At 40.8% G+C, this 22,418-nt stretch overlaps 1 protein-coding gene across 1 annotated transcript in view; it reads right to left on the bottom strand.

Moving 5' to 3' along the window:
* The window catches only part of LOC112223927 (CUB and sushi domain-containing protein 1), a 236,962-nt gene that overhangs the window by 86,012 nt on the left and 128,532 nt on the right, over positions 1–22,418 (bottom strand). Inside the window, exons 17-22 of the mRNA XM_042305838.1 lie at positions 18,369–18,485; positions 17,929–18,144; positions 9,355–9,543; positions 8,227–8,396; positions 823–979; positions 514–705 (exon numbers count right to left, since the gene is read on the bottom strand). Of these exons, the coding sequence (XP_042161772.1) occupies positions 514–705; positions 823–979; positions 8,227–8,396; positions 9,355–9,543; positions 17,929–18,144; positions 18,369–18,485 (1,041 nt within the window). The remainder of the gene's footprint in view (positions 1–513; positions 706–822; positions 980–8,226; positions 8,397–9,354; positions 9,544–17,928; positions 18,145–18,368; positions 18,486–22,418) is intronic.

Raw genomic sequence — 22,418 nt, 5'->3', positions numbered from 1 at the left:
CTGGCAGAGCTCGTCAGATTATGGAATCAGTAAGATATTAATAACAGTGGGACAGAATGCAGACAACACAACAAAGTCCATGTTGACTGGTAAAATAGTATAATATATTCAAAAGTATACAGTGGATGAAAATGAATCCTTTGATATGGGAATCTTGACCATTACTCTGATAATTGAAATGTCAACAAAATCTTCCTTAGTGGTTCCAAAATGGTGTGTTTCGCCATAATCAGGGAATGTTCCCTGATGATACCTACTACAGTACATACCATTTTCTTTCCAAATTCTATACTGTCTATACACACCAAATATTTATATTCTGGATTCTGACACATGATCACTATAATATATCTTCTCTGGGTTCTTAATTCCTTATTTAATACATTTGTTTATTATTTGTATTGTATTTGTGAGACACTCTACTAGCTGCATTTGCTATAACACCTGCAGATCTGTGTATGCGACCAATAAACTCTGATTTGATTTGTCTATTTTCGGCAACTACTCACTCACCTAGACAGGAAGGCAAAGGTTTGTCCCAAACCCTACGGTCTCCACTTAGGCATGCCAGAGTGCTGCTTCCATGGAGAGTATAGCCAGGGTTACAACTGTACAACACAAAAGTGTTCGCAAAATGGCCGTCATCTTGAATCTTGTATCCGTAATTCGGAGTTCCTGGTTCTTCACACTTGACAAGGTCAAAACCTACAAATACAGATTTGACGCTTTAGCCCGTTTAAACATTAAAAAAACATGTGTCCACTAAAACTTGAATCAGGGAATATACATATAGGCTGTGTCTCGAGGACATAATCTACTCACTGCTGTAGGTAAGTCTGAATCCCTTGTTCGTTTCAGTGCCGTTGCTGTTGAACTCAATCCAGAGGTGATTTGAGGTACTGTTGATGATGACATTGTACATGTCAGTTTTGGAGAAATTGCCAAGAAGACGATGTGAAGTATCCTTCCCGTCATACACCTGTTGATGAAAGAACAACACTATAATGCACAGGTTTGTCAAAATGCTATTAATATTCAAGAGAATATTCAATAGCATACTGTATACTGTACAGTATGCAGCCTCTTGCAGTACTATTACAATATTTGCAGAGTGGCAGCGTAAGAGGTTTGAGTGAGTAGTTAGCATTCAATTCATCAAGAAAATAATAAAGAGCAGATGGGTAGATACATATTGTACATACATAATATGAATATATACACTACGGGAGAATAATTCAAGTTGGGCTTCCAGAGAATAGTGGTCAAGACAAAGGCAGAAACATTTGAATGCGGAGGAAGGGTGCCTATTCCAAATAACATACACTACCGGTCAAAAGTTTTAGAACACCTACTCATTCAAGGGTTTTTCTTTATTTTTTACTATTTTCTACATTGTAGAATAATAGTGAAGACATTAAAACTATGAACTAACACATAAGGAATCATGTAGTAACCAAAAAAGTTTTAAACAAATGAAAATATATTTTATATTTGAGATTCTTCAAATAGCCATCCATTGCCATGATGACAGCTTTGCACACTCTTGCCATTTTCTCAACCTGCTTCATGAGGTAGTCACCTGGAATGCATTTCAATTAACTGGTGTGCCTTCTTAAAAGTTAACCAGATGTTAATCAGAGGTGTTGTGACAAAGTAGGTGGAGTACACAGATGATAGCCCTATTTAGCAAAAGTCCATATTATGGCAAGAACAGCTCAAATAAGCAAAGAGAAATGACAGTCCATCATTACTTGAAGACATGAAGGTCAGTCAATACGGAACATTTCAAGAACTTTGAAAGTTTCTTCAAGTGCAGTCACGAAAACCATCCAGCGCTATGATGAAATTGGCTCTCATGAGGACTGCCACAGGAATGGGAGACCCAGAATAACCTCTGCTGCAGAGGATAAGTTCATTAGAGTTACCAGCCTCAGAAATTGCAGCCCAAATAAATGCTTCACAGAGTTCAAGGAACATAGACATCTCAACAACAGCTGTTCAGAAGAGACTGTGTGAATCAGGCCTTCATGGTCGAATTGCTATAAATAAAAAACTAGTAAAGGACACCAATAATAAGAAGAGACTTGCTTGGGCCAAGAAACATGAGCAATGAATATTAGACCGGTGGAAATTTGTCCTTTTGTCTGGAGTCCAAATCGGAGATTTTTGGTTCCAACCGCTGTATTTTTGTGAGACGCTGTGTGGGTGAAGGGATGATCTCCACATCTGTGTTTCCCACCGTAAAGCATGGAGGAGGAGGTGTTAACCTTCTTTGGGATTGGGGGGCAGTATTGAGTAGCTTGGATGAATAAGGTGCCCAGAGTAAACTGCCTGCTACTCAGGCCCAAAAGCTAGAATATGCATATGATTAGTAGATTTGGATAGAAAACACTCTGATGTTTCTAAAACTGTTTGAATGATGTCTGTGAGTATAACATAACTCATATGGAAGGCAAAAACTGGAGAAAAAATCCAAGCAGGAAGTGGGAAATCTGAGGTTTGTAGTTTTTCAAGTGATGGCCTATCCAATATACAGTGTCTATGGGGTCATATTGCACTTCCTAAGGCTTCCACTAGATGTCAACCGTCTTCAGAACTTTGTTTCAGGCTTCTGATATGAAGGGGGAGCGAAAAAGAGCTGTTTGAACCAGGGGTCTGGCAGAATGCCATGAGCTAAGTCACGCGCGCAGCCGTGAGAGCGAGCTGCGTTCATTTTCATTTCTAAAGACAAAGGAATTGTCCGGTTGGAATATTATTGAAGATTTATGATAAAAACATCCTAAAGATTGATTATATACTGTACATCGTTTGACATGTTTCTACAAACTGTAATGGAACTGTTTTGACTTTTTGTCTGGACTAAGTGCCTGCGCCTTGTGAATTTGGATTTGTGAACTAAACGCGCAAACAAAAAGGAGGTATTTGGACATAAATGATGGACTTTATCGAACAAAACAAAAGTTTATTGTGGAACTGGGATTCCTGGGAGTGCATTCCGATGAAGATCAGCAAAGGTAAGTGAATATTTATAATGCTATATCTGAATTTTGTGACACCTCTCCTTGGTTTGAAAATGGCTGTATGTTTTTCTGTGGCTAGGTGCTGACCTAACATAATTGCATGGTGTGCTTTTACTGTAAAGTGTTTTTGAAATCTGACACAGCGGTTGCATTAAGGTGTGGGAGTGCTTTGCTGGTGACACTGTCTGTAATTTATTTAGAATTCAAGGCACACTTAACTAGCATGGCTACCACAGCATTCTGCAGCGATACGCCATCTCATCTGGTTTGGGCTTAGTGGGACTATCATTTGTTTTTCATCTCCAGGCTGTGTAAGGACTATTTTACCAAGAAGGAGAGTGATGGAGTGCTGCATCAGATGACCTGGCCTCCACAGTCCCCCGAACTTAACCAAATTGAGAAGGTTTGGGATGAGTCGGAGCGCAGAGTGAAGGCAAAGCAGCCAACAAATGCTCAGCATATGTGGGAATTCCTTCAAGACTGTTGGAAAAGCATGGTGAAGCTGGTAGAGAGAATGGCAAGAGTGTTCAAAGCTGTCATCAAGAAAAGGGTGGCTATTTGAAGAATCTCAAATCTCAAATATATTTTGATTTGTTTAACACTTTTTTGGTTACTACATGATTCCCTATGTGTTCTTTCATAGTTTTGATGTCTTCACTATTATTCTACAATGTATAAAATAGCCAAATTTAAAAAGAACCTGAGTAGGTGTTCTAAAACCTTTGACCGGCAGTGTACATATTAAAACTTACAGTCACACAAAACTTACAACTACACAGAAATATGATACACATAGATATGAGAATGGCGCCAGAAGGAATGGCAGCCGTTTTACGGGCTCCTGACTAATTGTGTTATTTTGTGTATTCTTTGGTGCTGATCTTAACTTTTTTTGCACATAATGTTTCCTCCATCGTTTCCTATGACGAAAAAAGCTTCTGGACATCAGAACAGCTATCACTAACCTCGATTTGGACGAGGACTTCTACTTCAATGAGTCTGATAAGACTACGGTGGCAAATTAATAAATCAGTCCTACCCTCTGTTCTATTGGCGAAAGTACAATCGCTGGAGAATAAACTGGAAGAGCTCTGTTCGAGACTATCCTATTAACAGGACATTAAGAACTGTAATATCTTATGCTTCTCTGAGTCATGGCTGAACAAGGACACGGATAATATACATCTAGCTGGTTTTTCTATGCATCAGAAGGACAGAACGGCAGAGTCCGATAAGATCAGGAGGGTGGTATGTGTCTCTTTACTAACAACAGCTGGTTCACAATCTCTAATATTAAGGAAGTCTCAAGGTTCTGCTCGCCTGAGAAGAATACCTCATGATAAGCTGTATACCACAGTATTTACCAAGAGAGTTTTCATCTGTATTTTTCATAGCTGTCTATTTATCACCACAAACCAATGCTGGCACTAGGACCGCTCTCAACGAGCTGTATCAGGCCATAAGCAAACAACAAAATGCTCATCTACAGGCGGCGCTCCTAGTGGCCAGTGATTTTAATGCAGGAAAACTGAAATCAGTTTTACTTCAATTCTTCCAGCATGTCACCTGTGCAACTAGAGGGGAAAAAACTCTAGGTCACCTTTACCACACACAGAGATGCATACAAAGCTCTCCCCCACCCGCCATTTGGCAAATCGTACCCATAACTCTATCCTCCTGATTCCTGCTTACAAAAATCTACAGGACTGTTTCTCTAACACAGACTGGAATATTTTCCGGGATTCATCCAACGACATTGAGGAGTTTACCACATCAGTCACCGGCTTAATTAATAAGTGCATCGACGCCGTTGTCCACACAGTCACCGTATATATCCCAACCAGAAGCCATGGATTACAGGCATCATCCATACTGATCTAGAGGCTATAGCTGCTGCTTTCAAGGAGCAGGACACTAATCCGGACACTTATAAGAAATCCCGCTACTCCCTCCGACGAACTATCAAACAGTGAAAGTTTCAATACAGGACTAAGATCAAATGCTACTACACCAGCTCTGATGCTCATCGGATGTGGCAGGCCTTGCAAACTATCACGGATTACAAAGGGAAACACAGCCGAGATCTGTCCAGCGATGCAAGGCTTCCAGACGAGCTACAATTGAAGCCAGAAGTTTACATACACTTAGGTTGGAGTCATTAAAACTATTTCAACCACTCCAAAGATTTCTTGTTAACAAACTATAGTTTTGGCAAGTTTTTCCAACAATTGAATTCCAGTGGGTCAGAAGTTTACATACACTAAATGCCTTTAAACAGCTTGGAAAATTCAAAAAAATGATGTCATGGCTTTAGAAGCTTCTGATAGGCGAATTGACATCTTTTGAGTCAATTGGAGGTGTACCTGTGGATGTATTTCAAGGCCTACCTTCAAACTCAGTGCCTCTTTGAAAGACATCATGGGAAAATCAAAAGAAATCAGCCGAGACCTCAGAAAAACAATTTTAGACCTCCACAAGTCTGGTTCATACTTGGGAGCAATTTCCAAATGCCTGAAGGTACCACGTTCATCTGTATAAACAATGGTATGCAAGTATAAACACCATGGGACCACACAGCCATCATACCGCTCAGGAAGGAGACGCATTCTGTCTCATAGTGATGAAAGTACTTTGGTGTGAAAAGTGCAAATCAATCCCAGAACAGCAGCAAAGGACCTTGTGAAGATGCTGGAGGAAACAGGTACCAAAGTATCTATATCCACATTAAAACAAGTCCTATATCAACATAACCTGAAAGGCTGCTCAGCAAGGAAGAAGCCACTGCTCCAAAACCGCCATAAAAAAGCAAGACAATGGTTTGCAACTGCACATGGGGACAAAGACCATACTTTATGGAGAAATGTCCTCTGGTCTGAAGAAATAAAAATAGAACTGTTTGGCCCTAATGACCATCGTTATGTTTGGAGGATAAAGGGGGAAGCTTGCAAGCCGAAGAACACCATCCCAACCATGACGCACAGGGGTGGCAGCATCATGTTGTGGGGGTGCTTTGCTACAGAAGGGACTGGTGCACTGCACAAAATAGATGACAACATGAGACAGGAAAATTATGTGGATATATTGAAGCAACATCTCAATACACCAGTCAGGAAGTTAAAGCTTGGTCGCAAATGGGTCTTCTAAATGGACAATGACCCCAAGCATACTTCCAAAGTTGTTGCAAAATGGTTTAAGGACAACAAAGTCAAGGTATTGGAGTGGCCAGCAAAGTCTTGACCTCAATCCTATAGAAAATATAGACAGAACTATAGGACAGAACTGAAAAATTGTGTGCAAGCAAAGAGGACTACAAACCTGACTTAGTTACATCAGCTCTGTCAGGAGGAATGGGTCAAAATTCACCCAACTTTGTGTGGGAAGCTTGTGGAAGGCTACCCAAAACGCTACCCATCAACCCAGAAACCCTGGACCCACTCCAATTCGCATACCGCCCAAACAGATCCACAGATGACTCAATCTCTATTTCACTCCACACTGCACTTTCCCATCATGAGAAAAGGAACACCTACGTGAGAATGCTGTTCATTAACTACAGCTTAGTGTTGAACACCATAGTGACATCAAAGTTCATCACCAAGCTCATCATCAAGCTCATCATGCACCTTCCTCTGCAACTGGATCGTGGACTTCCTGATGGGCTGCCCACAGGTGGTGAGAGTCCCCTCCTGTACTCCTTGTTCACCTACGACTGCGTGGCCACACATGAATCCAACACCATCATAAAGTGCCGAAGACAAGACGGTGGTAGGGCTGATCACCGACGACGATGACACAGCCTACAGGAAGGAGGTCAGAGACCTGGCAGTGTGGTGCCAGGACAACAACCTCTCCCTTAACATGGGCAAGACAAAGATGCTTATCGTGGACTACAGGAAACAGAACATGCCCCCATTCATATCGACGGGGCTGTAGTGGAGCGGGTCGAGAGCTTCAAGTTCCTCGGTGTCCACATCACTAAGGACCTATCATGGTCCAAACACACCAACACTGTCATGAAGAGGGCATGACACCGCCTATACCCCCTGAAAAAGTTATACAGCTGCAGCATTGAGAGGATCTCGACTGGTAACGTTAGCCGACCGCAAGGCTTTACTGTAGTGCGTAAGGCCCAGTGCATCACTGCCATCCAGGACCTCTATACCAGGCGGTGTCAGAGGAAGAGCCTAAAAATGGTCAAAGACTCCAGCCACCCAAGTCATAGACTGTTCTCTCTGCTACCGCACGGCAAGGGGTACCTAAGCGCCAAGTCTGGGACCATAAGGTTGCTGAACAGTTAACGAAATGGCTACCCGGACTATTTACATTAACACCCTTTATTATTTCTTTATTTATCTTAATTGTTTTGCACTGACTCTCCTGCACCTGCTCTATGCACACTCACAAGACTCTACCCACACACTCACACACACTACTGTACACTGACACTCCAACACACAATACATACGCTCACACACACACACATATTGAAGCCACACACACACACACACACACACACACACACACACACACACACACACACACACACACACACACACACACACACTTTTACCACTACCCACATGTACTGTATTACCTCAATTACCTCAACTACCTCGTACCCCTGCACATTGACTTAGTAACAGAGCTCCTTGTATATAGTCTCGTTATTTTATTGTGTTACTATTTCCTTTTTATTGAGAAAATATTTTTAAAACTTTTTTAAAACTCTGCATTGCTTAGAATGGGCTCATAAGTAAGCATTTCACTGTAAAGTCTACACCTGTTGTATTCAGCGCATGTGACCAATAAAATTTGATTTGATTTTCTGTTTAAAGAGATTGAACAGAATTTTAAAGGACAATCCCGCCACTTTATAACCAGTTATTATGTTGTTATGCACTACTGTAAGATTTGATACACATTTTCTCATTGGCCTCTCTATGCCTCAAGCTCTGGCATCATGCAATTTTAATGAAGGCATTAATAATTCATGATTTGACTGAGTCACTACCTCTGGTCTCTTACGGGTTACATTGGACCATAACTGCATTCAAAAAGTGGATGCTGCAGTGAAAAAGTCTCACATTGAGTCCTTTATTAACTATTTGAACACCTTGCAGTGAGAAGACTATGCATTGGGATGTATTGATATGTAACATCTGCGGAGTAAATATCTAGTGTTGTGTGTGAGTGATGTGAGACTCACCTTCAGGTAATCCCCCTCATGGAGCAGGAAGTTAGTGGCCGTCACACGGATGCCCTTCCCTGCCTCTGTCTCAATGCGGTAAATGCACTCATGGTTATTGTCATAATTGGATGGGTAATTGGGTGATAGCAGAACCCCCTCGCTCCCAACGGTAGTGGTTCCACATTCAGCTAGGCAGAGCGAGCGAGAGAAAGTGAGAGCGAGAGAAAATAAGCAAGAGAGAGAGAGAATATGATATTAAGACATTTCATGGCAATCTGGGTTTAAAGTCAGAAAAAATGTCTTGATTATCTTTAGAGAACTGTCATATTTCCCTACACACTAGACGCTGCTCATTCCAAACAACGAGAGAGAGAGAGAGAGAGAGAGAGAGAGAGAGAGAAAAGACCTGTGAGAAAAGTCATATCTGTCTGTTATGAATCTGAATAGGGGCATTAAAGGAGCCGTTTAACCCTAAGAGGAGAGTTCACCACAAATGTTCAGCAGGTTGAACCCAGAATACTTCAGCAGCTGCGACCTGTTATCCACTGATGGGCCAATCAGATGTTTCCCCTGCTGGAATTTTGATGAATCTCCACAACAGAAACTTGAGGGGAATATGAATTAATGAACAGCTCTCTGCATTAAGTGTGTGTTGGTCACCAAGGCTCGGGGCTGTGCTGGGACTGGATGTCCTTGTAGTTAATATTCTGATGTTGTACCTCAGGTATAAAAGCAAATTCTGCCTGTAGACCTTGAGCTTAAACTCTAGTTCGGTTCTCGTGGGGTTATTGCCTAATTCTCTCTACTGAACTTTTTATAAGAAAACACATGGCTCTTTGTAGGGGATGACAAAATGACAGCCAGATCATTTGTGGTTTCTAACTCTGCCCTGGTTTCATGCTCTGCTTATAGAAGTATGCTTAACTGGAAGCAGTTGGTTAATATTTTTGAGATTGTAAATTAACAATTTGACAATATTCAGAAATGTAGGGAAATCAATCATTAGAAACTAGCTCATGGACTTGCATTATACTGTATGCTCAGTATAGCTCCTTCTCCTGCCGTTGGCAAAGTACAGTACAAGTTATTTCAAAGTACAAGTATTCTCAGTTTGTCCAAATGAAATGAAAGCATGTGTCCACCTACCCACACACCTTGGCAGGGCTCCACTCCAGACCCTCCGGCCTCCCCCCAGGCAAGTGATTTTGTGGTCCCCCTCCAAACGATAACCCGGGAAGCAGGAAAAAATGAGCGAGTCCCCCACTCCAAACTGGAACCCAACTCGCCGACTGTAGGCTGGCACTCCTGGATCTTCACAAGGCTCTAGGCTGTACTCTGTGGAATACACCAACATGTTTCCTAACCCTCAAACTGCTAACATAATTTAACTGGGGTCATTTTGACACAAAAAAAATCAACTATTTGAAGAAAAAAAACAATCACAGTAAAATGTCAACTTCATTTAAATAATGTTATCTGGAAAACAAATGTACCAAAACAGACTTATTTTTGCTAAAACAAAAAGCTCTAAATAAAATCCACATTAGTACTAAAATACAGATTTACAATCATTTGATTGTAGTATCATTTAGTTTTTTTAAATGTTGAAATACATTTTTTTATATATGGCTCATTATGTGTGTGCCTTGTAACCTCTACAGCAGTGGTTCCCAAACTTTTTATAGTCCCGTACCCCTTCAAACTTTCAACCTCCAGCCGCATATCCCTTCTAGCACCAGGGTCAGCGTACTCTCAAATGTTGATTTTGCCATCATTGTAAGCCTGCCACACACACACTATACGATACATTTATTAAACATAAAAATAGGTGTGAATTCTTGTCACAACCCGGCTCGTGGGAAGTGACAAAGAACTCTTATAGGACCAGGGCACAAATAATAATATAATAACAATCAATCATTTTGCTCTTTATTTAGCCATCTTACATATAAAATTATATTTGTTCATCAAAAATTGTGAATAACTCATTACAGGTTAATGAGAAGGGTGTGCTTGAAAGGATGCACATAACTCTGCAATGTTGGGTTGAATTGGAGAGTCTCAGTCTTAAATAATTTTCCACCCACAGTATGTGCTGTATTTAGTTTTCATGCTAATGAGAGCCGAGAACCCACTCTCACATAGGTACGTGGTTGAAAAGGGCATCAGTGTCTTAACAGCGCAATTTGACAAGGCATGATACTCTGAGCGCAGCCCAATCCAGAAATCTGGCAGTGGCTTCTGATTAAATTCAATTTTCATAGAACCACTGGTCGCAATTTCGATGAGGCTCTCTTGTTCAGATATTGGTAAGTGGACTGGAGGCAGGGCATTGAGGATGGTCTTTATTAATGCAGACAGAGAAGAGCTGCAACTTCTTAATCATAGACTCAATTTTGTCCCGCACATTGAATATAGTTGCGGAGAGTCCCTGTAATCCTAGATTCAGATCATTCAGGTGAGAAAAAACTTCCCCCCGACAGGCCAGTCGTGTGAGAAACTCGTCATCATGCAAGCGGTCAGACAAGTGAAAATTATGGTCAGTAAAGAAAACTTCAAGCTCGTCTCTCAATTTTAAAAAAACGTGTCAATACTTTGCCCCTTGATAACCAGCACACTTCTGTATGGTCGCTGCCCATATCATTGCATAGTGCAGAAAATACACAAGAGTTCAGGGGCCTTGCTTTAACAAAGTTAACCATTTTCACTGTAGTGTCCAAAACGTGTTTCAAGCTGTCAGGTATTCCCCTGGCAGCAGAGCCTCTTGGTGGATGCTGCAGTGTACCCAAGTGGCATTGGGAGCAACTGCTTGCACGCGCGTTACCATTCCACTATGTCTCTCTGTCATGGCTTTTGCACCATCAGTAGAGATGACAACACATGTTGACCACCAAAGTTCATTTGATGTCACAAAGCTTTCCAGTACTTAAAACATATCCTCTCCTGTTGTCCTTGTTTCCAGTGATTTGCAGAAGAGAATGTCTTCCTTAATTGACCCCCCATAAACATAACAGACATATAGCAGGAGCTGTGCCCACCACGTCTGTTGACTCATCCAGCTGTAACGCATAGAATTCACCGGCTTGTATGCAAAGCAGTAATTGTTTCAAAACATCTCCTGCCGTGTCACTGATGCTTCGTGAAACAGTATTGTTTGATGAAGACATTGTCTATATAGTTTTTTTTGGCCTTTTCCCCCAGCCATATTGGCGGCAGCAGGAAGAATTAAGTCCTCCACAATAGTATGGGGCTTGCCTGTCCTAGCCACTCGGTAGCTCACCATATACGAAACTTCTAGCCCCTTCTTATTAATGGTATCTGTTGCTTTTATACATGCCTTACTACTCAAAAGTTGTCTTAATTCTCGCTCAAAAAACACCAGTGGCTTGTTTTTCAAATTGGCATCTTTTATTTCCAAATGTCTGCGCAAGACTGAAGGTTTCATCGAGTTGTGAGATAGTACTTTTGCACATATAACACACTGTGGCTGAGGAAAGGCACTACTCCCAATATAAGTGAACCCCAAATCAATGTAGTTCTCATCATATTTGCGCCTCTTTGATGGTCCAACATCCAGGTCTGTTTTTCGGTGCTATACCAGATAAGGGGGCAGTAGCTCTTTGGCTGCATCAGATTCACAACTGTTAGTGTCCATGCCTAGCTGTGCCAACAACAAATTAAGAATTACTGATGCTAGCATTGGATGTGCTCGTGGAAGCAAAAGAACTTGTGTCGTCGACAGGTGCAGGTGTAGTACTGCTGGTAGTAGCAGTACTACCAGTAGAGCTGGTATGTGTCTCTATGGACGCAGGCCTTACCTTTATTTTAATTTTAACCATTTATCCATTTTCAAGCAAACAGAATGAGCAGCAGCTACGTTTGGCTACATCCTGCGAGAGAGTAAAGGTTAATGTGATTAGATGTTAATTATTTGACTAGGCTACCTGTATCTGACATTGTGTTGTTATTTCGCTGAACACTAGATGGTTTATTTTTTATTTTTGTCAGTGAAACGAGGCTACTCAGGCGAGAAAAAAACCTCACCCAAATGTATAGCCCCGTTGGAAAATCTAAATGGATTGTTTGAAAATGTGAAGATTTTTATATTTTATTTTTATAAATATTATTATTCTAATTTTAAAAAACATGTGAATCACATTTTTATTTGACATATTCCCAGTTTGGGAATACCTGCTCTACAGGATCCGTCCTCCTGGCGGGACAGTTGAGATATCGTAGTCTAATGCGATTAGCATGAGGTTGTACAGTAAGTAACAAGAACATTTCTCAGGACATTTCTGATATTGGCAGAAAGCTTAAATTCTTGTCAATCTAACTGCATTGTCCAATTTACAGTAGCTATCACAGTGAAAGAATACCATGATATTGTTTAAGGAGAGTGCACAGTTATGAACTTGAAAATGTATCAATAAACCAATTAGGCACATTTGGGCAGACCTGAACAACATTTTGAACAGAAATGTAATGGTTCATTGGATCAGTTTAAAACTTTGCACATACACTGATACCAGCTAGTGGCCAAAATTGAAATTGCACCTAACCTAATACCTAACCTAATACATTGTGACCTTTCGATAGCATTTCAAAGATGGAACAAAAAACAAAACAAAGCATGTTTTTTTGTATAATCTTTTACCAGATCTATTGTGTTATATTCTCCTACATTAATTTCACATTTACACAAACTTCAAAGTGTTTCCTTTCAAATGGTATCAAGAATATGCATATCCTTGCTTCAGATCCTGAGCTACAGTACAGGCAGCTAGGTTTGGGTATGTTATTTTAGGCAAAAATGTAAAAAAGGGTCCGATCCTTAAGAGATTTTTAGAAAATAACAATGTGTGATGATATGCATTTGAGTTATCAACACCTGTTGGGCCTCTCCCAACACAAACAGACTAATTGTTTGGTACTAGCATAGCTGAGAAGTCTCAACTCCACTATTACAATGGGGTTGAGTGGTGATGAGTTTTGGTGGAGTATACCTCCAACTACATTGAGTCATAAGAGTCTTAAATGAATGTCTTGTAGCCTACCTATGTTTGTCCTGTGTTAAGGCATTCTTTTCTTTGGGTGCTGCGATCCATATTTTGGGATTAAAATCACATTTTAAGCGACCTCCGCCAAGGGAGCAGATAACGATAAGGAGCAACCCGTCATTGCACGGAATATTTAGTAGTTTTGTCAGGGGATGCGTAAAGGCTATTTTTTTTTAAATCAAAAACTATGGATGTCAACTCCCACTGACTACAATCAAGAGAAGCACAGGTACAAAGTAAGCATGACACAATTGATAGTTCTTAAAGTATTGAGCATGTTTGAAGTCACTAACTTCATACTTGATTGGAAAACAGTGGATTACGCGGTGCAATTTAGTCACATTGAATGACGTTTTTATCCAAAACTACGGATTGTAGCACCGACTTTACACAGGACAAACATAGGTACGATTTAAAGAATGGACCTTTTTACAGTATCGTCAGATGTCACTCCGCCAAAACTAATCGACACAATTACATAGCCTACATATGGTGGAGCTGAGAATGCTCAGCTAGTATGAACATTGCTTGCTAACCATGCTATCCTTTGTGTGTTTTGTAATCAAACTCTGGTCAGTAAAAGGGTCTGGTTATCATAAGTGATGGTACGTTTGATTCCGGAGCTTCAAAGCATGTATCGAAATTGCTTGCGCCTCGATCTCATCTACAGTGTTTTTACGCAAAATGGTGCGCAAGCATCAGAACGCTCAGCAACGCAATCGTGCAAGGCAAACGCAGCGTTTCATTGGAAAATAATGTACTTCTTGTGTACCAAAATGCAAAACACTGTCATTGTGATTGAGCCTAAGCAGTTAACTTCTGCCGAGTTCACATGCAATACGGAACTTCGAATCTCTGAAATCTGGAGAAATAAACATCTGATGTTCACACACTGATATTTATTGCTGACCAGCAGATGTCACTAATGTGTATTGCGAACAAATAATGAAGCTCCGAGAAATGAACTGTTTTTCAGCACAATTGGGGAAACTATGGAGCCTTCAGAAAGCCTCGGTTTCCCATAATTAGTCATCATTATTATTATTTATTTTGAAATGTTAGTATTACCTCTGTTTGGTAAAGCCAACCTGTCCTGTTCTCTACTCACCACCAACGTGAACTGGCTTCCTACTTGAGCTCACCGGTGAAGACCACAGCTTTACGCTTCGATCACACCGACATCATCTTTGCATTTTGGTACAGCAGAAGTACATTAATTCCCAATAGAACACTGCATTTTTCTTGCAGCCTTGCAGTGGTAGTTGTAGTACGTTATGTGTGATGCATATGTTGGATTTATCGAACGTATGCGTCAAACTGTATGCGTGGACGACCTGACAGAAATGGTAGCAGAAGGTGAATGTTGACCTGTTGTTACACACAAACAGTACCCAGATGATGCTGCGTAACTCCCACACTGTCGGTGTGATCGAGGCGTTAGGCACATCTCTCATTATTAGGTTTCTACCGTTTCTCTGAGGTGTTGTCATTGTTTATTGGAAATGTTCATGTTTATGCTAATAATGTTTGTTTTTTTCATAAACGTGTTGACCACTGGAATGTTCATTGGGTAATTGCAATAACTTTAAAGTGTGTTATCATTGTTCTGTGGGAATTTACCTATGTAAAGGTATAAATGATTTATCCCTGGTAATGGGGTTATTATTTAGGATTCCCTAATCCTCATGCATGGCTGTTTGTCTAGGTAACATGCTGTTACTATAGCTCTGCCATACTCAGATGTTTATGGGCATTTTGCCCTGTGTTTGAAGTGCTTTTGTCTTTGTACTCGAGTCAGGTTATTATATTATTGGCAGAGCAAGTTTATTATTTTGCAACCAAGTTTGAAGGCCCAATGCAGCCATTTTTATCTCAATATCAAATAGTTTCTGGGTAACAGTTACGGTAACTTACTGTGATAGTTTTCCATTGAAAAGGTCAAAAATAAACAAAAATAGTATTTTACCAAAAAACGACACATTTTCTCAAGACATTTGCTAGGACTGTCTAGGAGTTGTCTGAGAGGGGAGTGGAAGGGCGCAAAAACAATGCATTAAACACAGAGTGGATCAATCCTTGAATGGAGGAGACAAATGGGAGGGATATTTACAATACATTGCATTCAGAAAGTATTCAGACCCATTCCCTTTTTCCACATGTTGTTATATTACAGCCTTATTCTAAAATGTATTAAATTCATTTATTTCCTCATCATTCTACACACAATACCGCATAATGACAAAGCGAAAATAGGTATTTACATTTACATTGAAAATGTATATTAAAGTATTCAGACCCTTTGCTATGAGACTCGAAATTGAGTTCAGGTGCATCCTGTTTCCATTGATCGTCCTTGAGATGTTTCTAAAACTTGATTGGAGTCACCTGCGGTAAATTGAATTGACAGGACATGATTTGGAAAGGCACACACCTGTCTATATAAGGTCCCACAGTTGACAGTGCATGTCAGAGCAAAAACTAAGCCATGAGGTCGAAGGAATAGTCTGTAGAGCTCTGAGACACGATTGTGTCGAGGCACAGATCTGGGGAAGGGTACCAAAAAATGTTTGCAGCATTGAAGGACCCCAAGAATGCAGTGGCCTCCATCATTCTTAAATGGAAGAAGTTTGGAACCACCAAGACTACCTAGAGCTGGCCACCCAGCCAAACTGAGCAATCAGGGGAGAAGGGCCTTGGTCAGGGAGGTGACCAAGAACCCGATGGTCATTCTGACAGAGCTCCAGAGTTCCTCTGTGGAGATGGGAGAACATTCCAGAAGGACAACCATCTCTGCAGCACTCTACCAATCAAGGCCTCTATGGTAGAGTGGCCAGACCAAAGCGACTCCTCAGTAAAAGGCTCATGACTCTCAGACCAGAAAATCTTGTTTCTCATTGGACTGAATGCCAAGCGTCACGTCTGGAGGAAACCTCGCACCATCCCTACAGAGAAGCATGGCCGTGGCAGCATCATGCTGTGGGGATGTTTTTCGGCAGCAAGGACAGGGAGACTAGTTAGGATTGAGGAAAAGATGAACGGAGCAAAGAACAGAGAGATCCTTGATTAAAACCTGCTCCAGAGCGCTTAGGACCTCAGGACGCAGGAGTGACTTCGGGACAAGTCTCTGAATGTGTATGAGTGGCCCAGCCAGAAACCGGACTTGAACCTGATTGAAATCTCTGGAGAGACCTCAAAATAGCTGTGCAGCAACGCTCCCTATCCAACCTGACAGAGCTTGAAAGGATCTGCAGAGAAGAATGGGAGAAACTCTCCAAATACAGGTGTGCCAAGCTTGTAGCGTCATACCCAAGAACACTCGAGGCTGTAATCACTGCCAAAGGTACTTCAACAAAGTACTGAGTCTGAATACTTATGTAAATGTAATATTTCTGGGGGGTTTTCCTAAAACATTTGCCCAAATTTTAAAAAACAAACTATTTTTGCTTTGTCATTATGGGGTTTTACGTGTAGATTGATGAGGGGGAAAAAACTATATAATCGATTTTAGATTAAGGCTGCAACATAACAAAATGTGGAAAAAGTCAAGGGATCTGAATACTTTCCGAATGCACTGTAACCAGAAAACTATCTGTTATTGGCAAAGAGGTTTGGAAATCGTATTGTTATTGGTCAATCCACTTATACCACCCGATGATGTCACCAGGCAAGCCAAAACTCCACCCATGCAAAACCTGCTGTTTAGAAGGTCATGTGTAGATTGTGTTTCCAACCAGCAACTATCAAAAATAACAGTGATCACATTTTTATTACACTTTTACAGTGTTCATTTCATCAGCTGTTGTACACATATGAAACAAAACACAGCCTTTAAGTATTTTTGTCATGTTTGAAGTATGTATATCTTTGTAGATACAACTCTGGAGCCAGTCTTCTCCATCACCTGCACTATAAATAAATACCAACTATTTCAGTATTTGATCTAATGACGTCTCAACTGTTACTGCTTCACATTGACTTAATAGTCGGCTGGGTTCTCAATCCATTTTTCATCAAAAACAGTGTTCTAATCACGAGTGGTGGAAAAAGTACTCAATTGTCATACTTGAGTAAAAGTAAAGATACCTTAATAGAAAATGACAAAATTGAAAGTCACCCAGTAAAATTCTACTTGAGTAAATGTCTAAAAGTATTTGGTTTAAAATATACTTAAGTATCAAAAGTAAAAGTATAAATAATTTCAAATTCTTTATATTATTAAGCAAACCAGACAGCACCAACATTCCAACATCATTTACAAATGAAGCATCTGTGTTTAGTGAGTCCGCCAGATCAGAGGCTGAAGGGATGACCAGGGATGTTCTGTTGATAAGTGCATGAATTGGACCATTGTCCTGTCCTGCTAAGCATTCCAAATGGTACAAGTACTTTTGGGTGTCGGGGAAAATGTATGGAGTAAAAAGTACAATATTTTCTTAAGGAATGCAGTGAGGTAAAAGTAGTCAAAAATATGAATAATAAAGTAAAGTACAGTTACCCTAAATAAACAACTCAAGTAGTACTTTAAAGTATTTTTACTTAAGTACTTTACACCAATGTTAATCACTGCAGTGACCTCATATCTTTGAATCTACATGAAAGGAACTCTTCAAATGTATCCGCAACAACTGATTACCCTTTATACACAATATGTGACACCCACCTGAGAAGGACATGTTGAAACCTTCATAGGACATGGAGAAGTCGGAGACAAAGCGGAGCTGGGCGCTAAAGTTTCCAAACAAGCCGGCCTTGATGGAGGGGGGCAGGACGGAGCCAGTGAGCCGGGCCACGGGTTCCGTGAAGCTGCCGTCCTCTGTGATGAGGAGGTAATCATGGGAGTCCTCCAGGTGGAACGTATGGAAGAGCAGCTGCACTCCTGGAGAGTTTCAGATAAGATTAGGCCTCCCTAAGTCACACATCAAAAACCCTGTCTCCACGTCACACCAGCCCTAAGGGAGGGCTGGTAATGTTAATGAGAATATAGAGACTCATCATTCAAATGGGGTGCTGTAGGGCCAGTCACAGCAGATTTTACTCACTCAGTTGCTGCAACGAATTATTGGTTGGTACTTACATTAGACAGCTATTCGTGAGGCTTACCTTTGCCATGAGACACCTCTATTGTCCATGTGCAGTTCAAGGAGTTTGGGTAGAAATCAGGAAACCCAGGGGAGAGTATGGTTCCTTTTTTACCAAAGATATAACCACCACACAACGCTAAGGGAAACAAAATGAAACATCATGAATGAGGCATTGTTTTTTAAACTTTGAGGACTGAACATTTCCATTATTAAAGAGCAACTCCGCTACTTTTCAATCTCATATTTATTATCTCCAGCACCAAACCAGTGTCTACATATGTAGGGCATTTCTATGATCTGTGGTTAAAAATATATTAAAAAGGTCCTATTTTTTTAAATGTTGGTTTTCAAATCTGCAACATGTTTCTTTCCTTCACCCCTTTTTCGTGGTATCCAACTGTTTAGTATCTACAATCTTGTCTCATCGCTACAACTCCCATACAGGCTCGGGAGAGATGAAGGTTGAAAGTCATGCATCCTCCAATAAACAACCCAACCAAGCCACACTGCTTCTTAACACAGCGTGGAAACAACCCGGAAGCCAGCCGCACCAATGTGTCAGAGGAAACACTGTGCACCTGGCAACCTTGGTTAGCGCGCACTGCACCCGGCCCACCACAGGAGTCGCTGGTGCGCGATGAGACAAGGATATCCCTACCAGCCAAGCCCTCCCTAACCCAGACAACGCTAGGCCAATTGTGCGTTGCCCCACGGACCTCCCGGTCGTGGCCGGTTATGACAGAGCCTGGGCGTGAACCCAGAGTCTCTGGTGGCACAGCTGGCACTGCAGTACAGTGCCCTTAACCACTGCGCCACTCGGGAGGCCGTGCAATGTGTTTCTAGCCAGAGGGAGGGTATTTTCTTGCACCCCATGTCACCGCAAATCTCATGTTTGAAAATCACTGTTTTTAAAATGTTTAAACCTTTTATGATGTCATTGGGGATAACTTTTTAACGTTTATTTTCACAAAATGTAGAAATGCTGCGTTTTCACGTACAAATTTCCTTGTTTTTAGAAAGAAAAGCATAACACCAGTCTCAAAGTCAACAGTGAAGATACGACTCCGGGATGCTGGCCTTCTAGGCAGAGTTCCTCTGTCCCCCGTCTTAATCTTTTCTTTTTATTGGCAAGTCTGAGATATGGCTGTTTATTTGCAACTCTGCCTAGAAGGCCAGCATCCCGGAGTCGCCTCTTCACTGTTGACATTGAGACTGGTGTTTTGGGGTACTATTTAATGTAGATGCCATTTGAGGACTTGGGAGGCATCTATTTCTCAAACTAGACACTCTAATGTACTTGTCCTCTTGCTCAGTTGTGCACCGGGGCCTCCCACTCCTCTTTCTATTCTGGTTAGGGCCAGTTTGCGCTGTTCTGTGAAAGGATTAGTACACAGCATTGTACGATCTTCAGTTTCTTTGCAATTTCTCGCATGGAATAGCCTTCAATTCTCAGAACAAGAATAGAGTGATGAGTTTCGGAAGAACGTTCTTTATTTCTGGCCATTTTGAGCCTGTAATCAAACCCACAAACGCCGATGCTTCAGATACTCAACTAGTCAAAAGAAGGCCAGTTTTATTGCTTCTTTAATCAGAACAACAGTTTTCAGCTGTGCTAACATAATTGCAAAAGGGTTTGATAATGATCAATTAGCCTTTTAAAATGATAAACTTGGATTAGATAACACAACGTGCCATTGGAACACAGGAGTGATGGTTGCTGATTTTGGGCCTCTGTACGCCTATGTAGACATTCCATAAAAAATCTGCCGTTTCCAGCTACAATAGTCATTTACAACATTTAATGTCTACACTGTATTTCTGATCAATTTGATGTTATTTTAATGGGCAAAAAAATGTGCTTTTCTTTCAAAAACAAGGACATTTCTAAGTGACCCCAAACTTTTGAACAGTAGTGTATGAAGACACTAGTTTGTTGCGAAGATAACGAAAAGTGTCGGAGTTGCCCTTTAATGATTAATTAATGCAATTTCTTGCATAACAATCAGGGGTTTTGAAAAATTAATAACAGCATTTAAATAAATAAAGATGCAAAAGATTATGAGCTTGTATCATTAGATTTTTGATTAGTATGCCAATATCATTGAAAATTGCTCAAAGAATTTGCAACATAAAAAAAAGAGTCCGGGTGGGTTTGATACCCGAATCTAGGTCAGAGACTGCAACAAAATATCCCTGGGTGTAAGAGGATCTCTTTTGGACTTAGTAAATGTTCTAAACAAACTTTTAGTCTCTCCTCCATGTTATTTGTAGAGACAAACCTGATGACAGTGTGAAACACAGACATAGACACATCATGTTCCCAGATGAAAAGCCTCAGAGTTTACCCAGCAAGGGCTGAGTAAGATGAAGACGTGGGATACTGTATGCTGATAGTGAGTCTGTCTGGGAAGATCAAAAGGGAACTTAATAACCAAGGCAGAATTCTGACAGGAAAGACCCTGTCAGTGGAGACAGTCAGGCAGAGTCGTCTAAACAACAACTTGTCACTGCCTTAATTACGAGATGAATAAAAAGAAAAAACGAGTAAAAGGAATGCCTTAAAGGAAATATGCTAATCTACTATGACTTCTGTGTATGTATCACAGGATAATTGTATTTACCGTGTTTGTGAAGCATGACATTTGTAGCATGAATGTGTATGTGAATAGACAGAGGTCCACAACCTCTAGCCTGTGAGGTTGAGTCACTCAGCATTTTTAATTGGTGTGAGTATCAGTTAAATGCTGTGAAAATAGCTGAAAAAAGGCATTCCCAAGATAGCACAGGTTCCCATGAACAAATGTATGGAGTTGGCAATTGCAATTATACCCGATTCCGTAGGCTATGGAGATGCTGGTGATTAAATGGGGCTCATGTTGTGTGTTATCATACTTGCCCAAGGCTACTACTGAAAGTTAATCAGCGAGGATGGCTCTTTTGAGTGTGAGACAAATAAAAATGTCATAATTGCATGGTATCCCAACATGCATTTATATATGTACTGAGGTCTGATTCACCCCGTTGGAAGGAAGAGGGGAAGATATATTTTTTGTACTTGATTGCCCTAATGTGAGGGATCCTTGGAAATCATTACAAATTACTTCTGGTATAGTTATCACAAAAGGACATGGACAAGACAAATTGTGGGAGTGAACAATCCATATAGTACCGTCATTGTCATAAATAAAAGAATCATAAAGCTGGCCCCACTCTTAAAAGATGAACTCCTGCTTCCCCCATAAACGCAGCAGTGGGCGGGGAGGAGGCAGGTGCTCAGGGTGAAGGACTAGTGGACCATTTCTACAGGAAGTGAAGCGTGCATTCCTGCTGCAACTTCTAAGTAGGAGGGTTCTAAGAATGACACTACAAGAACAAACCAATGATGGATGATCAATGTTATGTTCTGTGATCATTCTGTGTTCTGTGATTCATTATTTCTCACCATTCGCAAAAAGGATTGTGCCCTAATTCTCATTCTAATATAAAACATTGTATCTATTCCTTAAAATCCTTTAAATCCCATTTAAAAATCAGATAGCATCTTTGCCTAGAACAGGACCTGTCTATTGCATATGCCTACACCCCCCTTGTGAAATGATAGAGTGAGTAAGAGGGACAAAACGGAAGAAAACGTTTTACATATCTGAATGAGATGCGGAAATGCCACCACTGTCAATCATGAAGATCAAGTTCAGAAGGAAACAGAATAAAAGACTAGAATAGAAAAGTAGAATAGAAAACAGAATAGAAGACTGAAATAGAAGACTAGAATAGAAAATACAACTTATAAACTAGTAGTCCGGAGGATGATATAGGACGACCAAAACCTGATGGTCAAACGCTCGACTCCATTTACTGGAAGAAAAAAAATGCTGTACAATGTTATTTTTATCCCAAGTAGCGGGAAACAAATGAGATAAACGTTTGGAATTATGTCTTCCTGCTGAATCTCCAACCTGCCTACCGACTCTCTGACTCTCTGTTGTCTGCCGCTCAAAGTTATCTTAAGTGTGCATATTCCAGTTACCTTTCCTCTCATCGGGAATCAATGAACTCCGCTCCTTAGGGT

This window comes from Oncorhynchus tshawytscha, linkage group LG25 (assembly GCF_018296145.1).
Source record: "Oncorhynchus tshawytscha isolate Ot180627B linkage group LG25, Otsh_v2.0, whole genome shotgun sequence".
In the NCBI taxonomy this organism is placed as follows: domain Eukaryota; kingdom Metazoa; phylum Chordata; class Actinopteri; order Salmoniformes; family Salmonidae; genus Oncorhynchus; species Oncorhynchus tshawytscha.
This window is presented reverse-complemented; position numbering and strand designations above follow the sequence as displayed.